Source organism: Blennius ocellaris (assembly GCF_963422515.1).
Source record: "Blennius ocellaris genome assembly, chromosome: 21".
NCBI lineage: Eukaryota > Metazoa > Chordata > Actinopteri > Blenniiformes > Blenniidae > Blennius > Blennius ocellaris.
Genome location: NC_137670.1, coordinates 21,482,248 through 21,496,941, shown reverse-complemented (window position 1 = coordinate 21,496,941; position 14,694 = coordinate 21,482,248). Strand labels below are relative to the sequence as shown.

The following is a 14,694-nucleotide window of genomic DNA, read 5'->3' as shown; positions in this document are numbered from 1 at the left end:
TAGCGAGGGACACCACCTCTCCTTTCCCCAAAGTGCAGGAGAAGGAGGAGAATGAGACAGCGTCCACTAGGCGGCGATTCACCATGTCCACTAAGAGTCCGTGTGCACACAGAGAATCTGCTCCCAGGATGGGCACGGATACAGCAGCCATCACAAAATCCCATCCGAACTGACGGCCATTAAAACACACATTCACGAACCTGGTGCCAAATGTGCAGATGGAAGTCCCGTTAGCATCCAGAGGCCCTTTACCGCCGCTCTCGACGTCGGTGGAGGAGGCGGGGATGATGCTCCGCTGGGCGCCGGTATCCACGAGGAAACGCCTCCCGGATACAGAGTCTTTAATAAAGAGCAGCGTTCCGATGTCCCCAGCGCTCATGGCTGCTAACGAGCGCCGGGTCTGGCGTTTCCCTGCACAGAGAAGGAGCAGGGCGGCGTGCAGCGCTTGGCTCTGCTCCCGAACCGCCGGTGGTAAAAACACAGCTGGCCGTCATTCTTTCGCCGATCCGTAATCGTCCCGACCGCAAACTGCGCTTCCTCCTCCGGCCGGTGTTCCGGTGGCTCCGGCAGGACTGCATGCACTCCGTACTGCCGTGATGCGAGCAGGAGCTTGTCTGCCTCTTCCGCCAGCCCACGATAGTCCTTTGTGTGCACGAGTGGAGAACTCGCCAGCGCCATGCATACTGGAGCTGGGAGTTGACGCAGGAACAGGTGGATGAACAGGAACTCCGCGTCCCCCGATCCCCGCAGCGCCAACATGTTCTCCATCAGCTCCGTGGGTTTACTGTCTCCCAAGCCGTTGAGAGACAGGAGACGCTCGGCGTCAGAAATCTGGAACAGCCGCAGGAGCAGAGTCTTGAGGGCGGCGTACTTCTCTTGCCCCATTGGGTCCCGGAGCAGCCCCATCACTCTGCGGGTGGTGGAAGAGTCCAGAGCTGCGACGACGTGGAAATACTTGGTGTCGTCGGCCATGACTCCCCGGAGGCGGAACTGCGCCTCGATGTGCTGGAACCACGGTTCCGGACGATGTGGCCAAAACTCCAGTAATTTGACCGCTGCGGCATACACAATGGCCGCTCCGGCTGCCGCGCCGCCGGGGATTGTACTGCTGCTGGCTTGGGTCGACATGTTCATATGTCAGGGTCATCCGTATGGAGGCGGAGAATGATGAGACGGACGAAGGAGTCGAGTCACTTTTCTTTATTTCCTCCAACAGCAATGCCAGTTCACCTGTCAATAACCAACCACCCTGTGTCACCGCACTTCCCCTTATAACTCCTCCCACTACTAACACGACACCACGTCACCGGCACACCCACTGCATTCTGTTTGGGAGAACCTCCCCTTCAGGTGCACACCACAATACCATAATTTTTGAGGCCTCCATATCAAAAACTGACACCTAAGAAAATATTCAATTTCCATAATAGCACTTCTCACATGTTAAATTAAAGAAGTTGGATTTGAGTTCAAAACAAGTGCAAAATGACACAAACCACACAAAATAGAGACTGTATCTTACAGTCAGTTCTCATAGCACACAAAAAGACCAAGGTTATATGTTTTAATGACATTTATCTGGTCTGAAAAAAGAGCAGAAGTGAAGAGAAGATGTTCACCTGGACTCTGAGGAGGTAATCCACAGTCGAGATTATGATGTTCACTGTTGTATTGTTCCCTGTTTGAGTTCTCAGGTAGTTCTGGAAGTCTGAAGAAAAAAGGCCACAACATACGGCATGAAATGTGTTCGAAATAATGATTATGGCAGGCTTTACTTCAATAAAAGGTAACGAGAGATGGTGCAGGAGGAGTTTGTCACATGGGTTCACTGTCAAAAGCATATCAGGTCCTTCAGTCTCCCTCTTTAAACATGATGTTCTACCATGTCCAGCTCACAAGCTGTTCTTTAATAGAAAAGAGTACCACACTTTCTGGACTACACTACTCCTGTGGACATTTTTCTTTTAGGAGATATTTTTCTTGCTCTCAGTCAATTACAGTAGTAATGGAGGATTTTCTGTGAGCACTGGAGCAGCATTCTGTGATCATCTAGTGACATATTATGGTCACAAATGGTGTGTAATGTTATAATTTGACATTATATTAATGCAAGTCATTGACAACTGCTAAAAGAAAAAGGTGTGACTTAAAGTCCGTAGGATATGCTACAATGACAGCTGGGTCAATACGGAGCAGTAATGCTCTAATACTTTATCTGGTAATGACTAATCCATCGCATTACCCTTACCAAACCAGTAGTCATATTTAAGTTACTTATTCAAGTCAGTGTCCATTACTATTGCAGCATTACTATTGTAGCGTTACCATTGTAGTGTTACTTTTCTAGAGTTACTTTTGTAGCATCCCGTAGGATGACTTTCTTGTCTGTAAAGCCACTGTATATTACTGAACAGAACGGACCCCCCCCCCCCCACACACACACACACACACACACACACACACACACAGCCCACAAAGACAAAAAAAAGCTGGACTTTGGTGCAAAGCCAACAAGTGGGGAGGATAGAAATGTTTGGCAACACCAGTTGTCATTTTTATGTTGAGACAGAGGGGGGTGTTGTCGGTACCTGTTGAAAGTAACTAAAAAAGTTACTTGTAATCAAACTTACTTCTAAAAGCAAGTAATCTTTACTTTTAAAGGAGTAACTGGTAATCAGTAATGATATGCATTTTTTCAAGGTAACTGTGGCGACACTGCTCCTGAGTCATATTTCTGATTAAAAAAGAATGAACACACCTGAGTTGTGTCCTTCACAGAGCAGCTGCAGGAAGCGGAAAAGGTCACAGGTGAACTCATCATCCTGCATGACCTTCTCACCTGGCCAGAGAGAAGAAACGCGCACACACACACACACACACACACACACACACACACACACACACACACACACACACACACACACACACACATGCAGACATGTATTTGCACAACCATGTAGGGAGGTATGCACAAATGCACACACAAGAACACAGGCATATTCAAACACAAACATGAATGCACACACACATCCATATAAACAGACCCCACACAGAGTCAGAGCAGAGAAGACACAAAGCAGACGACATACAGGAAAGAAAGGGACACAGGAAAATGAAGAGTGAAGAGCTATTCAAGAAATGGAGGTGTTAATGTGAGAAAGATCCTCGAATACAGTTGTCTTTCAGTCTGTAAAAGCCTGTTTTTATCTGCAGCCCAACTCCAGAAAGTTAGCGCACTGTAAATACAATGTACAGTTAAAGCAGATACCTTATAAATAGCAGTAGAAATACGGGTCATTTTAATCCAAGATAGGATTTTGGAATACAAGATGGTTTATAGCTCTTCTGTGGTAGTTTTTCTTTTGTGTTGTTGTCTTTTGGTGAGCCTTGCCATGCAAAGCTCTTTTACACCAAACAAGAATTAAACTGGGGGCCATGCACACAGCCACATAAGGCGCGTCACTCCACCTCCATGCTGCCGTTCTGTGGGAAGGAGGAGGAAGGGGGGCATAGAAAAGCAGTGAGATTAAGATAAGGAGGAGGGGGCAGAGCGTCCATCTACATGAACATCCAGGAGAATGTTGAGAAACAAACCAGCCAATTCTTGATGACAATTGTTTTCGGTCAGGCAGAGCACAATTCTCTCAGCCTTGAGTCCTCAGTCTCCCTTAGTGAGTCCAATAAGTCTGAATGTAGTGGCCCTTTTTAGCTTCCAAACGAGTTGTCAACCTGTCCAAGTTGGATTCCATTCTGCGTAGATGTTCAAAAGTCACATCCTGCTTACTTTTGAGTTTATCGCATGAGTGTGAGTGTGAAGAGCTCTGCACAGTCCTTCAGTGACGCCTGGCAGCCTTCCCAAAACAGCTGCCACCATCCTTCCAACTTTACGATAGATCAGAAAACTGCCAACTCCAATCAGCACCATACCTGTTATCATAATTCCAATTATGTAGAGGACTTCCACATCCTCGGTGGAAAGAATTGACAGGCACAGGATCATCCAACTGCTCAAAGAGTCCGACGTGTATCCAGCAGCAAATGTTCCGTCAGGACAGGAGGACTCCCCTCTGCCCATTCTTTTTGCCGAAGAAATTTGGTCAATTGCGTTGAGAGACCAGCTGATCAAATCCATAATTTTGGTTTGGATGAAGATGTAGAGAAAGGCTCCTATTAGTTTCTGACACTCGACAATACAAGACAAGGAGAAGGAATGTCAATTATGTACACATTCCAACACACTCATGAAATCCCAGTGGACATCTGACATCTCTACCCAGCGTGGAGAAGGGACAGGAAACAGAAGGACTGCCGAGTGGGTATGCTAACCCAGCTCAGGAAAAACCTCACAGACTTTCGCTGTAGAGTCTCTTCTTGGCCAAAGCCAGATCGATGGCACACAAGATGAGTGAACTGCTGTGTGATGATCATGAATGAAACATGGCTTCCTCCCCTGATCCCGGACATGGCCCTGTGGCTTCTGCACCATGTCTCCGCTCCTCCTCTATCGCCTGGGATCTGGCTCAGCATCACCCCAGATATCGCTTTGCAGCCCCGACAGAGATACGTCCACCATGGATCCCTCCGTTAGTTCCAATACAATGACTCTCATACAATAAGGTCAATATGGTCCACCACACACCACCACTTCCACGGCGCTGCTCAGGCTGCTGACCATGGTGTCCTAGCCAACTTGTCTAGGCTGGCTAACATCACGGCGGGGAAAAACAGCTCCACCACCGTCAGCTTCGGCACACTTAACATCCACTCTCAACAGCAAAGAGCATCTGATTCGCGATGTCCTTGTCAACCGTAAACTTGACTTCTTGTGCCTGACTGAAACATGGCAGCAGCCAAATGTTCAAATGAACGAGTCCACTCCACATGAGTCTGTTTACACATACCAGCCCTGCACCTGTGGCCGTCGGGGTGGCACTTCCTATCTTTCTGGTCGCACACAATTCATTCAACTGAAATGTCATAAGTCCAAAACTTTCCCTGCCATACAGGAACAGGTCACAGGAGAACAGGCCAGATGCGAATAGGTCATACAAGAACAGGCCAGACAGGAACAAGTCACAGGGTACAGGCTGGACTGGATGGTAGAGGTCACCTGGAAGCCAGCCAGATGGGAGCAGGTCACAGGGATCCTTGATGGAGTGATGTGAAATGGATCTGGTTGAGTCAGCTGTGTGGTGTCGGATGGACCCAAGCGCATACTCACAGGCTTCCATATAAAACAGTTTATTGTTGGAAAAGGCCGGTGAACACAAAAAACCACAGGGAAACCGGAACGATGGATGACTAGAGGAGCGACATGTTGACAAGATGAGCTGACAAACACAATAGAGGGGAAAGGATTTCTTTACACTGGGACACAGGTGGAACACAACAATGGAACACAGAGACGGATAAGGCCATTGGTTAACTGGAAACGCAATGTAAGACACACAGGGACCTGACACAGGCAATATGTTGGTGGTCTGATTGTTGACCTGAGAGGACAACATCACCCAGAAACACCCTGAACAACAAAGTAGCCCTACTTAGTTACAGCACTGATTGGTCCACATGGATAAGAGCCTAGAAAATGTGGCCTAAGGGCATCTCATGCCAGCCAGTTTCCCAGCCACAGTCAATGGGCATCTTCTTAAGCGGTTGAACAACAGAAAAAAACATTTTTGCTGTTGTCCAACCGCTTTTCCTGCAAAAAAAACTGAAACTTGCATGCTGGAACATTAGAACCATGCTTAACAAAAATGACAGCAGCAGTCATCCAGAATACCGTTCTGCTATTATTGCACACAAAGTGGCTCAATGTTGATATTGCTGCGATCAACAAAATCTGATTCCAGAGGAAGATAACCTTAATGAACACGATGCGGGTTACACCCTCAACTGGTCGGGGAAATCTTGGACAGAAAGGCACCTTTTTAGCATTGGCTTCATGGTCAAAAACGTCATTGCTTCAAAGCTTACATTTCTCTGAACTGGTCACTCTGACTGCATCATCCCCAAGTGCTTTCCACTCAAACAAACAATGCACTAAAATTCTTAGTGCGTACTCTCTGAGTCTTCAAGCAGAGCCTGCAGAAAAGGATAAGGTCTACTCCGGTATGTGCAGTCTCGAATTGCAGCCAGGAGATAAGGTCATAATCCTTGGCGATTTCAATGCCAGAGGCTCCCAAGTCTGGAATCTTGTTCTTAGTAAACAAGATTTTCGAAACTCCAATGACAAAAGGCATCTGCTGTTAGAATTTTGCAAAGAGCAGCAGCTTCATCACAAACACCATTTTCCAGCAAATAGACTGAGCCTGAAAGTCTGAAAACATCTTGGATGCACCCTTGAAACAGTGGCACTTTATTACTTTTTAGTGCACCAGCAAGATCGCAAATCTGTCCTTCACACCAGTGATGCCCAGCACTGAATATCACATTGACCTTCACTACAAACCCAAAACAAAGAGAGAAAGATCTCTCACAAAAAGGTTCAACCTTGACAACCTTCAGTCAGCCAAAGTGAAAGCTGACTTCCAGGCAAACCTATAGTCTAAGTTTGACAAGGAAAGATGTCCCACTAACCCTTCCCCAGAAACACTTACTTTGCAGACATCTGAAGAAGTCTTCAGATCCACCATAAGAAAGAATAAAGACGGGTTTAATGAAAACATTTAAGTGATCCAAACATCAGAAGTAAGGGATGCCGTCAAGCTGAAGAAGCTGAAGAAGGAGTCCTAGGAGTCCTACCGGGCACTGTTAGCTCATAGGACTCCGGAGGCAATCGACAGGTACCGGCAGGCCAAGCGAGCCGCAGCCCGGGCTGTGGTGGAGGCAAAAACTCGGGTCTGGGAGGAGTTCGGAGAGGCCATGGAGGAGGACTTTCGGTCGGCCCCGAGGAAATTCTGGCAAACCGTCCGGCGCCTTAGGTGGGGGAAGCAGTTCTCCACCAACACTGTTTACAGTGGATGTGGGGAGCTGTTGACCTCGTTGGGTGGTGGAAGGAATACTTCAAGGACCTCCTCAATCCCACCACCACGTCTTCCATTGAGGAAGCAGAGGCTGGGTTCTCAGAGGTGGACTCGTCCATTTCTCAAGCTGAAGTCACCGAGGTTGTTGTGAAGCTCCTCGGTGGCAAGGCACCGGGAGTGATGAGATTCACCCAGAGTTCCTTAAGTCTCTGGATGTGCAGGGACTGTCGTGGCTGACTCGTCTCTGCAACATCGCATGGCGGGTGGGGACAGTATCTCTGGACAGGCAGACTGGGGTGGTGGTCCCTCTCTTTAAGAAGGGGGATCGGAGGGTGTGTTCCAACTACAGAGGGATCACACTCCTCAGCGTCCCCGGGAAAGTCTATTCCAGGGTACTGGAGAGGAGGGTCCGGCCGTTAGTCGAACCTCGGATCCAAGAGGAACAATGTGGTTTTCGTCCAGGTCGTGGAACACTGGACCAGCTCTATACCCTCCACCAGGTTCTCCTGATGGTGGAACACTGGACCAGCTCTATACCCTCCACCAGGTTCTCCTGATGGTGGAACACTGGACCAGCTCTATACCCTCCACCAGGTGCTCCTGATGGTGGAACACTGGACCAGCTCTAGACCCTCCACCAGGTTCTCTTGATGGTGGAACACTGGACCAGCTCTATACCCTCCACCAGGTTCTCCTGATGGTGGAACACTGGACCAGCTCTATACCTTCCACCAGGTGCTCCTGATGCTGGAACACTGGACCAGCTCTATACCCTCCACCAGGTGCTCCTGATGGTGGAACACTGGACCAGCTCTAGACCCTCCACCAGGTGCTCCTGATGGTGGAACACTGGACCAGCTCTACACCCTCCACCAGGTTCTCCTGATGGTGGAACACTGGACCAGCTCTATACCCTCCACCAGGTTCTCTTGATGGTGGAACACTGGACCAGCTCTATACCCTACACCAGGTTCTCCTGATGGTGGAACACTGGACCAGCTCTATACCCTCCACCAGGTTCTCCTGATGGTGGAACACTGGACCAGCTCTATACCCTCCACCAGGTTCTCCTGATGGTGGAACACTGGACCAGCTCTATACCCTCCACCAGGTTCTCCTGATGGTGGAACACTGGACCAGCTCTATACCCTCCACCAGGTGCTCAAGGGTTCATGGGAGTTCGCCCAACCAGTCTACATGTGTTTTGTGGATCTGGAGAAGGCGTTCGACCGCGTCCCCCGAGATGTCCTGTGGGGGGTGCTCCGGGAGTACGGAGTCCGGGGCCCCTTGTTGAGGGCTGTTCGGTCCTTGTATTCCCGGAGCAGGAGTTTGGTTCGCATTGCCGGCAGTAAGTCGGACCTGTTCCCTGTGCACGTTGGTCTCCGGCAGGGGTGTCCTTTATCACCGGTTCTGTTCATCATATATATGGACAGAATCTCTCGGCACAGCCGGGGGCTGGAGGGGGTCCAGTTTGGGGACCACAGGATCTCATCTCTGCTATTTGCGGATGATGTGGTTCTGTGTGCTCCATCAAGCCTGGACCTTCAACGTGCACTGACACGGTTCTCAGCCGAGTGTGAAGCAGCTGGGATGAGGATCAGCACCTCTAAATCCGAGGCCATGGTTCTTGACCAGAAAAAGGTGTCTTGCCCCCTCCAGGTCGGTGGAGTGCCCTTGTCACAGGTGGAGGAGTTCAAGTATCTTGGGGTCTTGTTCACGAGTGGGGGAAGATGGAGCGTGAGATCGACAGGCGGATCGGTGCAGCGTCTGCAGTTATGCAGACGTTGTATCGGTCCGTCGTGGTGAAGAAGGAGCTGAGCCAAAAGACCAAACTCTTGTTTTACCGGTCGATCTTCGTTCCTCCCCTCACCTATGGTCATGAACTATGGGTCATGACCGAAAGAACCAGATCCCGGATACAAGCGGCTGAAACTAGCTTCCTCCGTAGGGTGGCTGGGTGTACCCTTAGAGATAGGGTGAGGAGCTCAGTCACCCTTAGAGATAGGGTGAGGAGCTCAGTCACCCTTAAAGATAGGGGTAGGAGCTCAGTCACCCTTAGAGATAGGGTGAGGAGCTCAGTCACCCTTAAAGATAGGGGGAGGAGCTCAGTCACCCTTAGAGATAGGGTGAGGAGCTCAATCACCCTTAGAGATAGGGTGAGGAGCTCAGTCACCCTTAGAGAGAGGGGGAGGAGCTCAGTCACCCTTAGAGATAGGGTGAGGAGCTCAGTCACCCTTAGAGAGAGGGTGAGGAGCTCAGTCACCCTTAGAGAGAGGGGGAGGAGCTCAGTCGCCCTTAAAGATAGGGGGAGGAGCTCAGTCACCCTTAGAGATAGGGTGAGGAGCTCAGTCGCCCTTAAAGATAGGGGGAGGAGCTCAGTCACCCTTAGAGATAGGGGGAGGAGCTCAGTCGCCCTAAGAGATAGGGTGAGGAGCTCAGTCACCCTTTGATATAGGGTGAGGAGATCAGTCGCCCTTAGAGATAGGGTGAGGAGCTCAGTCGCCCTTAGAAATAGGGGGAGGAGCTCAGTCGCCCTTAGAGATAGGGTGAGGAGCTCAGTCACCCTTAGAGATAGGGGGAGGAGCTCAGTCATCCTTAGAGATAGGGGGAGGAGCTCAGTCACCCTTAGAGATAGGGGGAGGAGCTCAGTCATCCTTAGAGATAGGGGGAGGAGCTCAGTCATCCTTAGAGATAGGGGGAGGAGCTAAGTCACCCTTAGAGATAGGGTGAGGAGCTCAGTCACCCTTAGAGATAGGGGGAGGAACTCAGTCATCAGGGAGGAACTCGGAGTAGAGCTGCTGCTCCTCCACATCCAGAGGAGCAGCTGAGGAGGCTCGGGCACCTATTTCGGATGCCCCCCTGGACGCCTCCCTAGGGAGGTGTTCCGGGCATGTCCCTCCAGTAGGAGGCCTCGGGGCAGACCCAGGACACCTGGAGGGACTATGTCTCTCTATGACCTGGGAACACCTTGGGGTGCCACCAGAAGAGCTGGAGGAAGAGTCTGGGGTGAGGGAAGTCTGGGCAACTCTGCTCAGACTGCTGCCTCCAGGACCCGTCCTGGATAAGCAGTAGATGATGGATGGATGGATGGATGATCCAAACACTTCTCATTGACAAGATGTCCAACCTGAGCCATTTTTCAGAACATTTCCAGGCTCTCTTCAGTGCTGACAGTCATCCAGGACTCAGAAATCCTACACATTCATCAACAACCGGTGAAAGATGAACTAGAAGAGTTGATGGGGTTCCACCAGAGATTTAGAAACGTAGAAGCTATAGTTCCACGAACTCTGCCCATTGCTGGGAGCAGGGCACATTTCCACAAGATCTCCATGATGCAGTCACCACCACGCTGTACAAAAGCTAGGGTGAAAAATAAAACTGCTCTAACTACCAGGTAGTAACTGCACTCCATCCCTGGGAAAATCCTTGTCTGCTTCGAAGCCATACTGTTGAAGTCAAGGTACAGGCAGGGCACGTCTGCAGGAAGGAAGATCACTGTTTGACAAAGATTGCCCTGTATGGCGAACTATCCACTGGATGGAACAGAGGGGTCCCCAAGAAAAGATACAAAGACTGCCTGAAAAAGTCTGTCACTTTTCAGTGGTCGAAACTTGCTGCAAATTGCAAAGCCTGGTATTACATCATCTACCAGGCAGCCTCCTGCTTCAAAGACTCGAGCAGGAACAACCTTAAGGCACAGACACTAAGGAGGAAAAACTTCAAAGAGCAGCACCACAACCAAACCAGACTTCTATCAGTAGCTGATGCAAGCAGGCTGTTTGTTCGGTTAGGCCTAGTAAGCCAAGTGTGCCACCCCTCTCATAACCTCTCATAGTCTTCGCTCACCAAGCTCAGACAGAAATACATGGTTTTACTGTCAAACTGTTGTGAGCTTTATTATTATATTTCTGTATTGTTATTATCTTCTGAATATTATGAGTAGGTGACAAGAGACTGCAGGCATGGTCAGCAGACTTAGTCTTTTGCTCTAATAAACTGGATGCTACCTGCAGTCTTTTATTTAATTCCTCAAATTGGTCAATTAAACAATAAAAAAAAACTCAAAACCTTACCTTATTCCATGTAAAGGACACTAAAACACTGCTTCATGGTTGTTTGTGGACAAGTGAGGAACTGTGTTCGCAGACAATGGTTCTCAGTATCTTTGAGCCCATGCAGTGATTTCCACCATGCAATCATGACTGTTCAATACAGTGTTGCCTGAAGATTATGTCCAGACAGGTGATTCTGCATCTTTTAATAGAAATGCATCAATTTTAAGCTTTAACATTTGATTTCACACCTTTATACAACTTCAAATTCAAGGTTACCATCATTGTATTTGATTGCCATTTACATTTCACACAGAGAGATAACTTTTCAGGAGTTGGGAGTTTTGCACACACTCACGAAGAGACGGTTTGTGTCAAACTGTTCCAATACTGCTTTGAACTGCGGGATATTTAATGAAATGAAGATTGGACACTACACAGTAACAATACAAGAACAATGATATTAACAGGATATAGTGATTTGGTACAACAAGTTTAACTGGGCGGAGCAAAAGAAATCTGTTGGAATGGAACAAGACTGAAAGTGCAACATCTTATTATATTCGCGTTCATTTGAGTTGATGGAGAGTATTTTCTTATTTACAAAATTTGTTCAAACTCATGATATCTTTGTAGAGTGCTCAATATGATTCATTGTGTGAAGGCTTTTTTTTTTTTTTTAATTGCATTCTCAAACACAGTGAGACCTACTGATAATCTTGGCACAATGCTGCCTATTCAGTGGCGAAGTGTCACTTTGGTGCAGTGGTTTGTGCAGCTGCCTTGGAGCAGGAACTCCATTAACCAAAAACTATTCAAATGGAATAGGAATAGGCTTTTAGGCCCCATTTACATGACAACATTTGATGTGACAACACCTAATCCGTTGAAAAAAAAAAGGGTCAGTTTACATTGGAGCAGCAGACACACTGAGAAGCATGTAGTTAGTATGCGGGGCCATGGGAGGGCACTGCTGCTGGGTTTTGTAACCACACAGAGTGTACAGAGAACAATACACTATAAATGTGAACCAAATCGAGAGAATCCGACATATACGGACCACGAGTCATACCTTGGTTTTATAATTTATAGATGGCTGTTAATACAAGTAATACTTTAACTTTTAAAATACATAATATATGTTGTGACAAATTTGGGGAGTTAATCTGATGATTTCACAATAGTTTCATTTAAAATGTGTGAATTCTTTCTTAGAATGTATATAAATGTACATGTAATGATTATTCATCCATAACTTGTAATTATAAGCTAAAACCAAACTTCCCTGACAGTATAAATGTACTTTCAATCTTATTCTATACATAGTGATACACCAGATGAGGGGAATACACTTTAACAGTATGTGACTATATTCTTGTCATCAGCTATATCGCAACAAGTTAACATGTCAGAAAGGCTTGGGAAAATGGTTAAAGAAAATTGTGAAACAAACTCTTTGATTTAAAAGAAAAGTACAGTTTATAGACATACATAATAAGATGAATGAACTCGAAGAACGACTGAACAATGAACCCCAAAGACAATACTAAAAATATCAAATGAATCCAGAATAAAAAAACGGGTTATTTACAGAAGGCAAATACAGTGACTACAGAACAAAGCTCAGCCAGGAAACAGAGAGAAGGAGGAGGCGAAAAGAGAGCGAGAAGGAACCAGTCAGCACTCAGATAAACAGCTCCTCCAAATCCAAAGAGCCACATTCATGAGAAACAGAGAAGGTGAGCAATGATGAGCAGGGCTGCAACTTAAAACTTCTTTATAGTTTTATTATCTGAACAGATTTTATTCAAACAATACGTAACTCTCAAGTTTACGGCAAACAGCCTGTTTTGTTTTCTTTTAAAGGGTAACAGGTGAAAACAGATGTTTAAGATTAACACAACTGAGGAAATGAGCCAATGCACAAAAAAAATAAAAAAATGGTGGTAATACAAGATAAAGGTTAGTTCAGGTTTATTGGTTAGCTTTTTAACATAATATCAATGCAGCCTGATGCATTGAATTTAAAAGCTGCCACTCATTTTTGGTTTGCCATCAACATTTCTTTTGTTTCTGGACTGAACACCAACAAAAGTGTGACATGTTACTCCGTCCTGTGGATGAGCGGAGGATGGTCGCTTTGCTTGTCAAATTCTTTCATTTTTATAATAGAGAAAAAGTTTAATTTCCCTAATCCATTGATTCTTTTAATGTTTACTGAGATCATTGCAGCCCTGACAGAGCAGGTGAGAAAAAGACAGAAGATAGAGGTTTGGAACATGGTGGATCGGAGGTGAGACTGTGCACTTCACAACAGATAACCAGCACAAGAACCGTCTTCATTACTGAGACAAAACAACCAGCTGACTGGAAGTTGACTGCAAGACTGAGAGGGTGGGGTGGTAGATGAGGGTGGAAAAAGGGAAATACCTGGATTAGTAATATTCAGAATGTGCCAGATACTGTACAAATCCTGAGGGGGAGGCATACATGTGTTATTTTACATGTCACATTGTGGTAGGAGGGTCACGCATGGTCACGTCTGCAATTTTGGCAAATTCCAAAACAGGTCATCACACAATCAATGATTTGCTTCTTGTGGAGCAGGATGAGAGGACATTTGAAATCCAAACTCTGAAAAGGCTTTAAAGGTTATGAGAGGGACTGACTCCAGAACCACCCACAGAGTGAATTAAACCGAGGGGGCAGAATGGTGAGGGGGTACCACCAGCACCGAGCAGGCCAGGGAAGGTTTGGAGGTAAACACTCAGGACCTGGACAGAACTGACACAACAGCTGACCAGAGAGGAAGAGAAGAGACCAACCAACACACAAGAAAAATGGCAGAAGGCATAATTACCACGCTCATGAGTGATGACTGAGGAAGGGAGGAAAGTGCAGTAAACCAAAATGACAAAAGGAAAACAGGGAAGAGAGAAAGAAAGAAAGTAAGAAACAAACAAATAAAAAGATCACATATAGGGAAAAGAGCCTTGATAAGTCTGAGTGTTGTTGGCCAACATGGAGGAAAATTACGTAAGGACAGAAAAGTAAAACCAGGAAAACCCTTTTTTTTTTTTTATCAGACGTGCAAGTTCATTTATAACTAATATTTAGCAGTGATTGGACAATAATGAGGAAATTATGAGGAAAAACTGTCATGCACCACACTAAAGAATTCTTACAGAGAAAAATCGAGAATGCTAATGGAGTGTTGGATCAAAGGAGAAACCAGCCATCAAAAGGGACAAATTAGGTTTGTTTAGGTTTTCACCCACGGAAATGGGTAGAAACGGTTGTCAAACGGTTAAAGGCACACTAGTGTGGACAGGCTTGTGTCAGCTAAGCAGTTAAAGGAGTCATCACCCAGAAATCACATTTGTCCTTGTTAAAACATGTACATTGGTATTGGACCTCAGTTGAAATTTACCCGAAAAGCTGAAGTTGAAAGTGTTTTTGTTTGTTCAAAGCAGAATGGCTCACCAGGGCGTGCACCACAAGTTGGGAGGTTTGGATTATGATTTGAGTGTTGTGGTCAACCCAGGCTAATATCAGAAGGCCCACCTCTGTTCTGTTCACGGCACCGCCGTCACTGACGACTGGTGACATATGTTACTTTTTTTAAATGGTTTGACGCAACATGTAAAATACATTTAGAACACCTTAACAGCATG

At 46.7% G+C, this 14,694-nt stretch overlaps 1 protein-coding gene across 1 annotated transcript in view; it reads right to left on the bottom strand.

Annotated features, from left to right (window-relative positions):
- ryr2a (ryanodine receptor 2a (cardiac)) overlaps window positions 1-14,694 on the bottom strand; it is a gene marked incomplete at both ends in the record, with an annotated part of 435,130 nt that overhangs the window by 69,817 nt on the left and 350,619 nt on the right. The window contains 2 exons of the mRNA XM_080517507.1: window positions 1,620-1,708; window positions 2,759-2,839. Of these exons, the coding sequence (XP_080373633.1) occupies window positions 1,620-1,708; window positions 2,759-2,839 (170 nt within the window). The remainder of the gene's footprint in view (window positions 1-1,619; window positions 1,709-2,758; window positions 2,840-14,694) is intronic.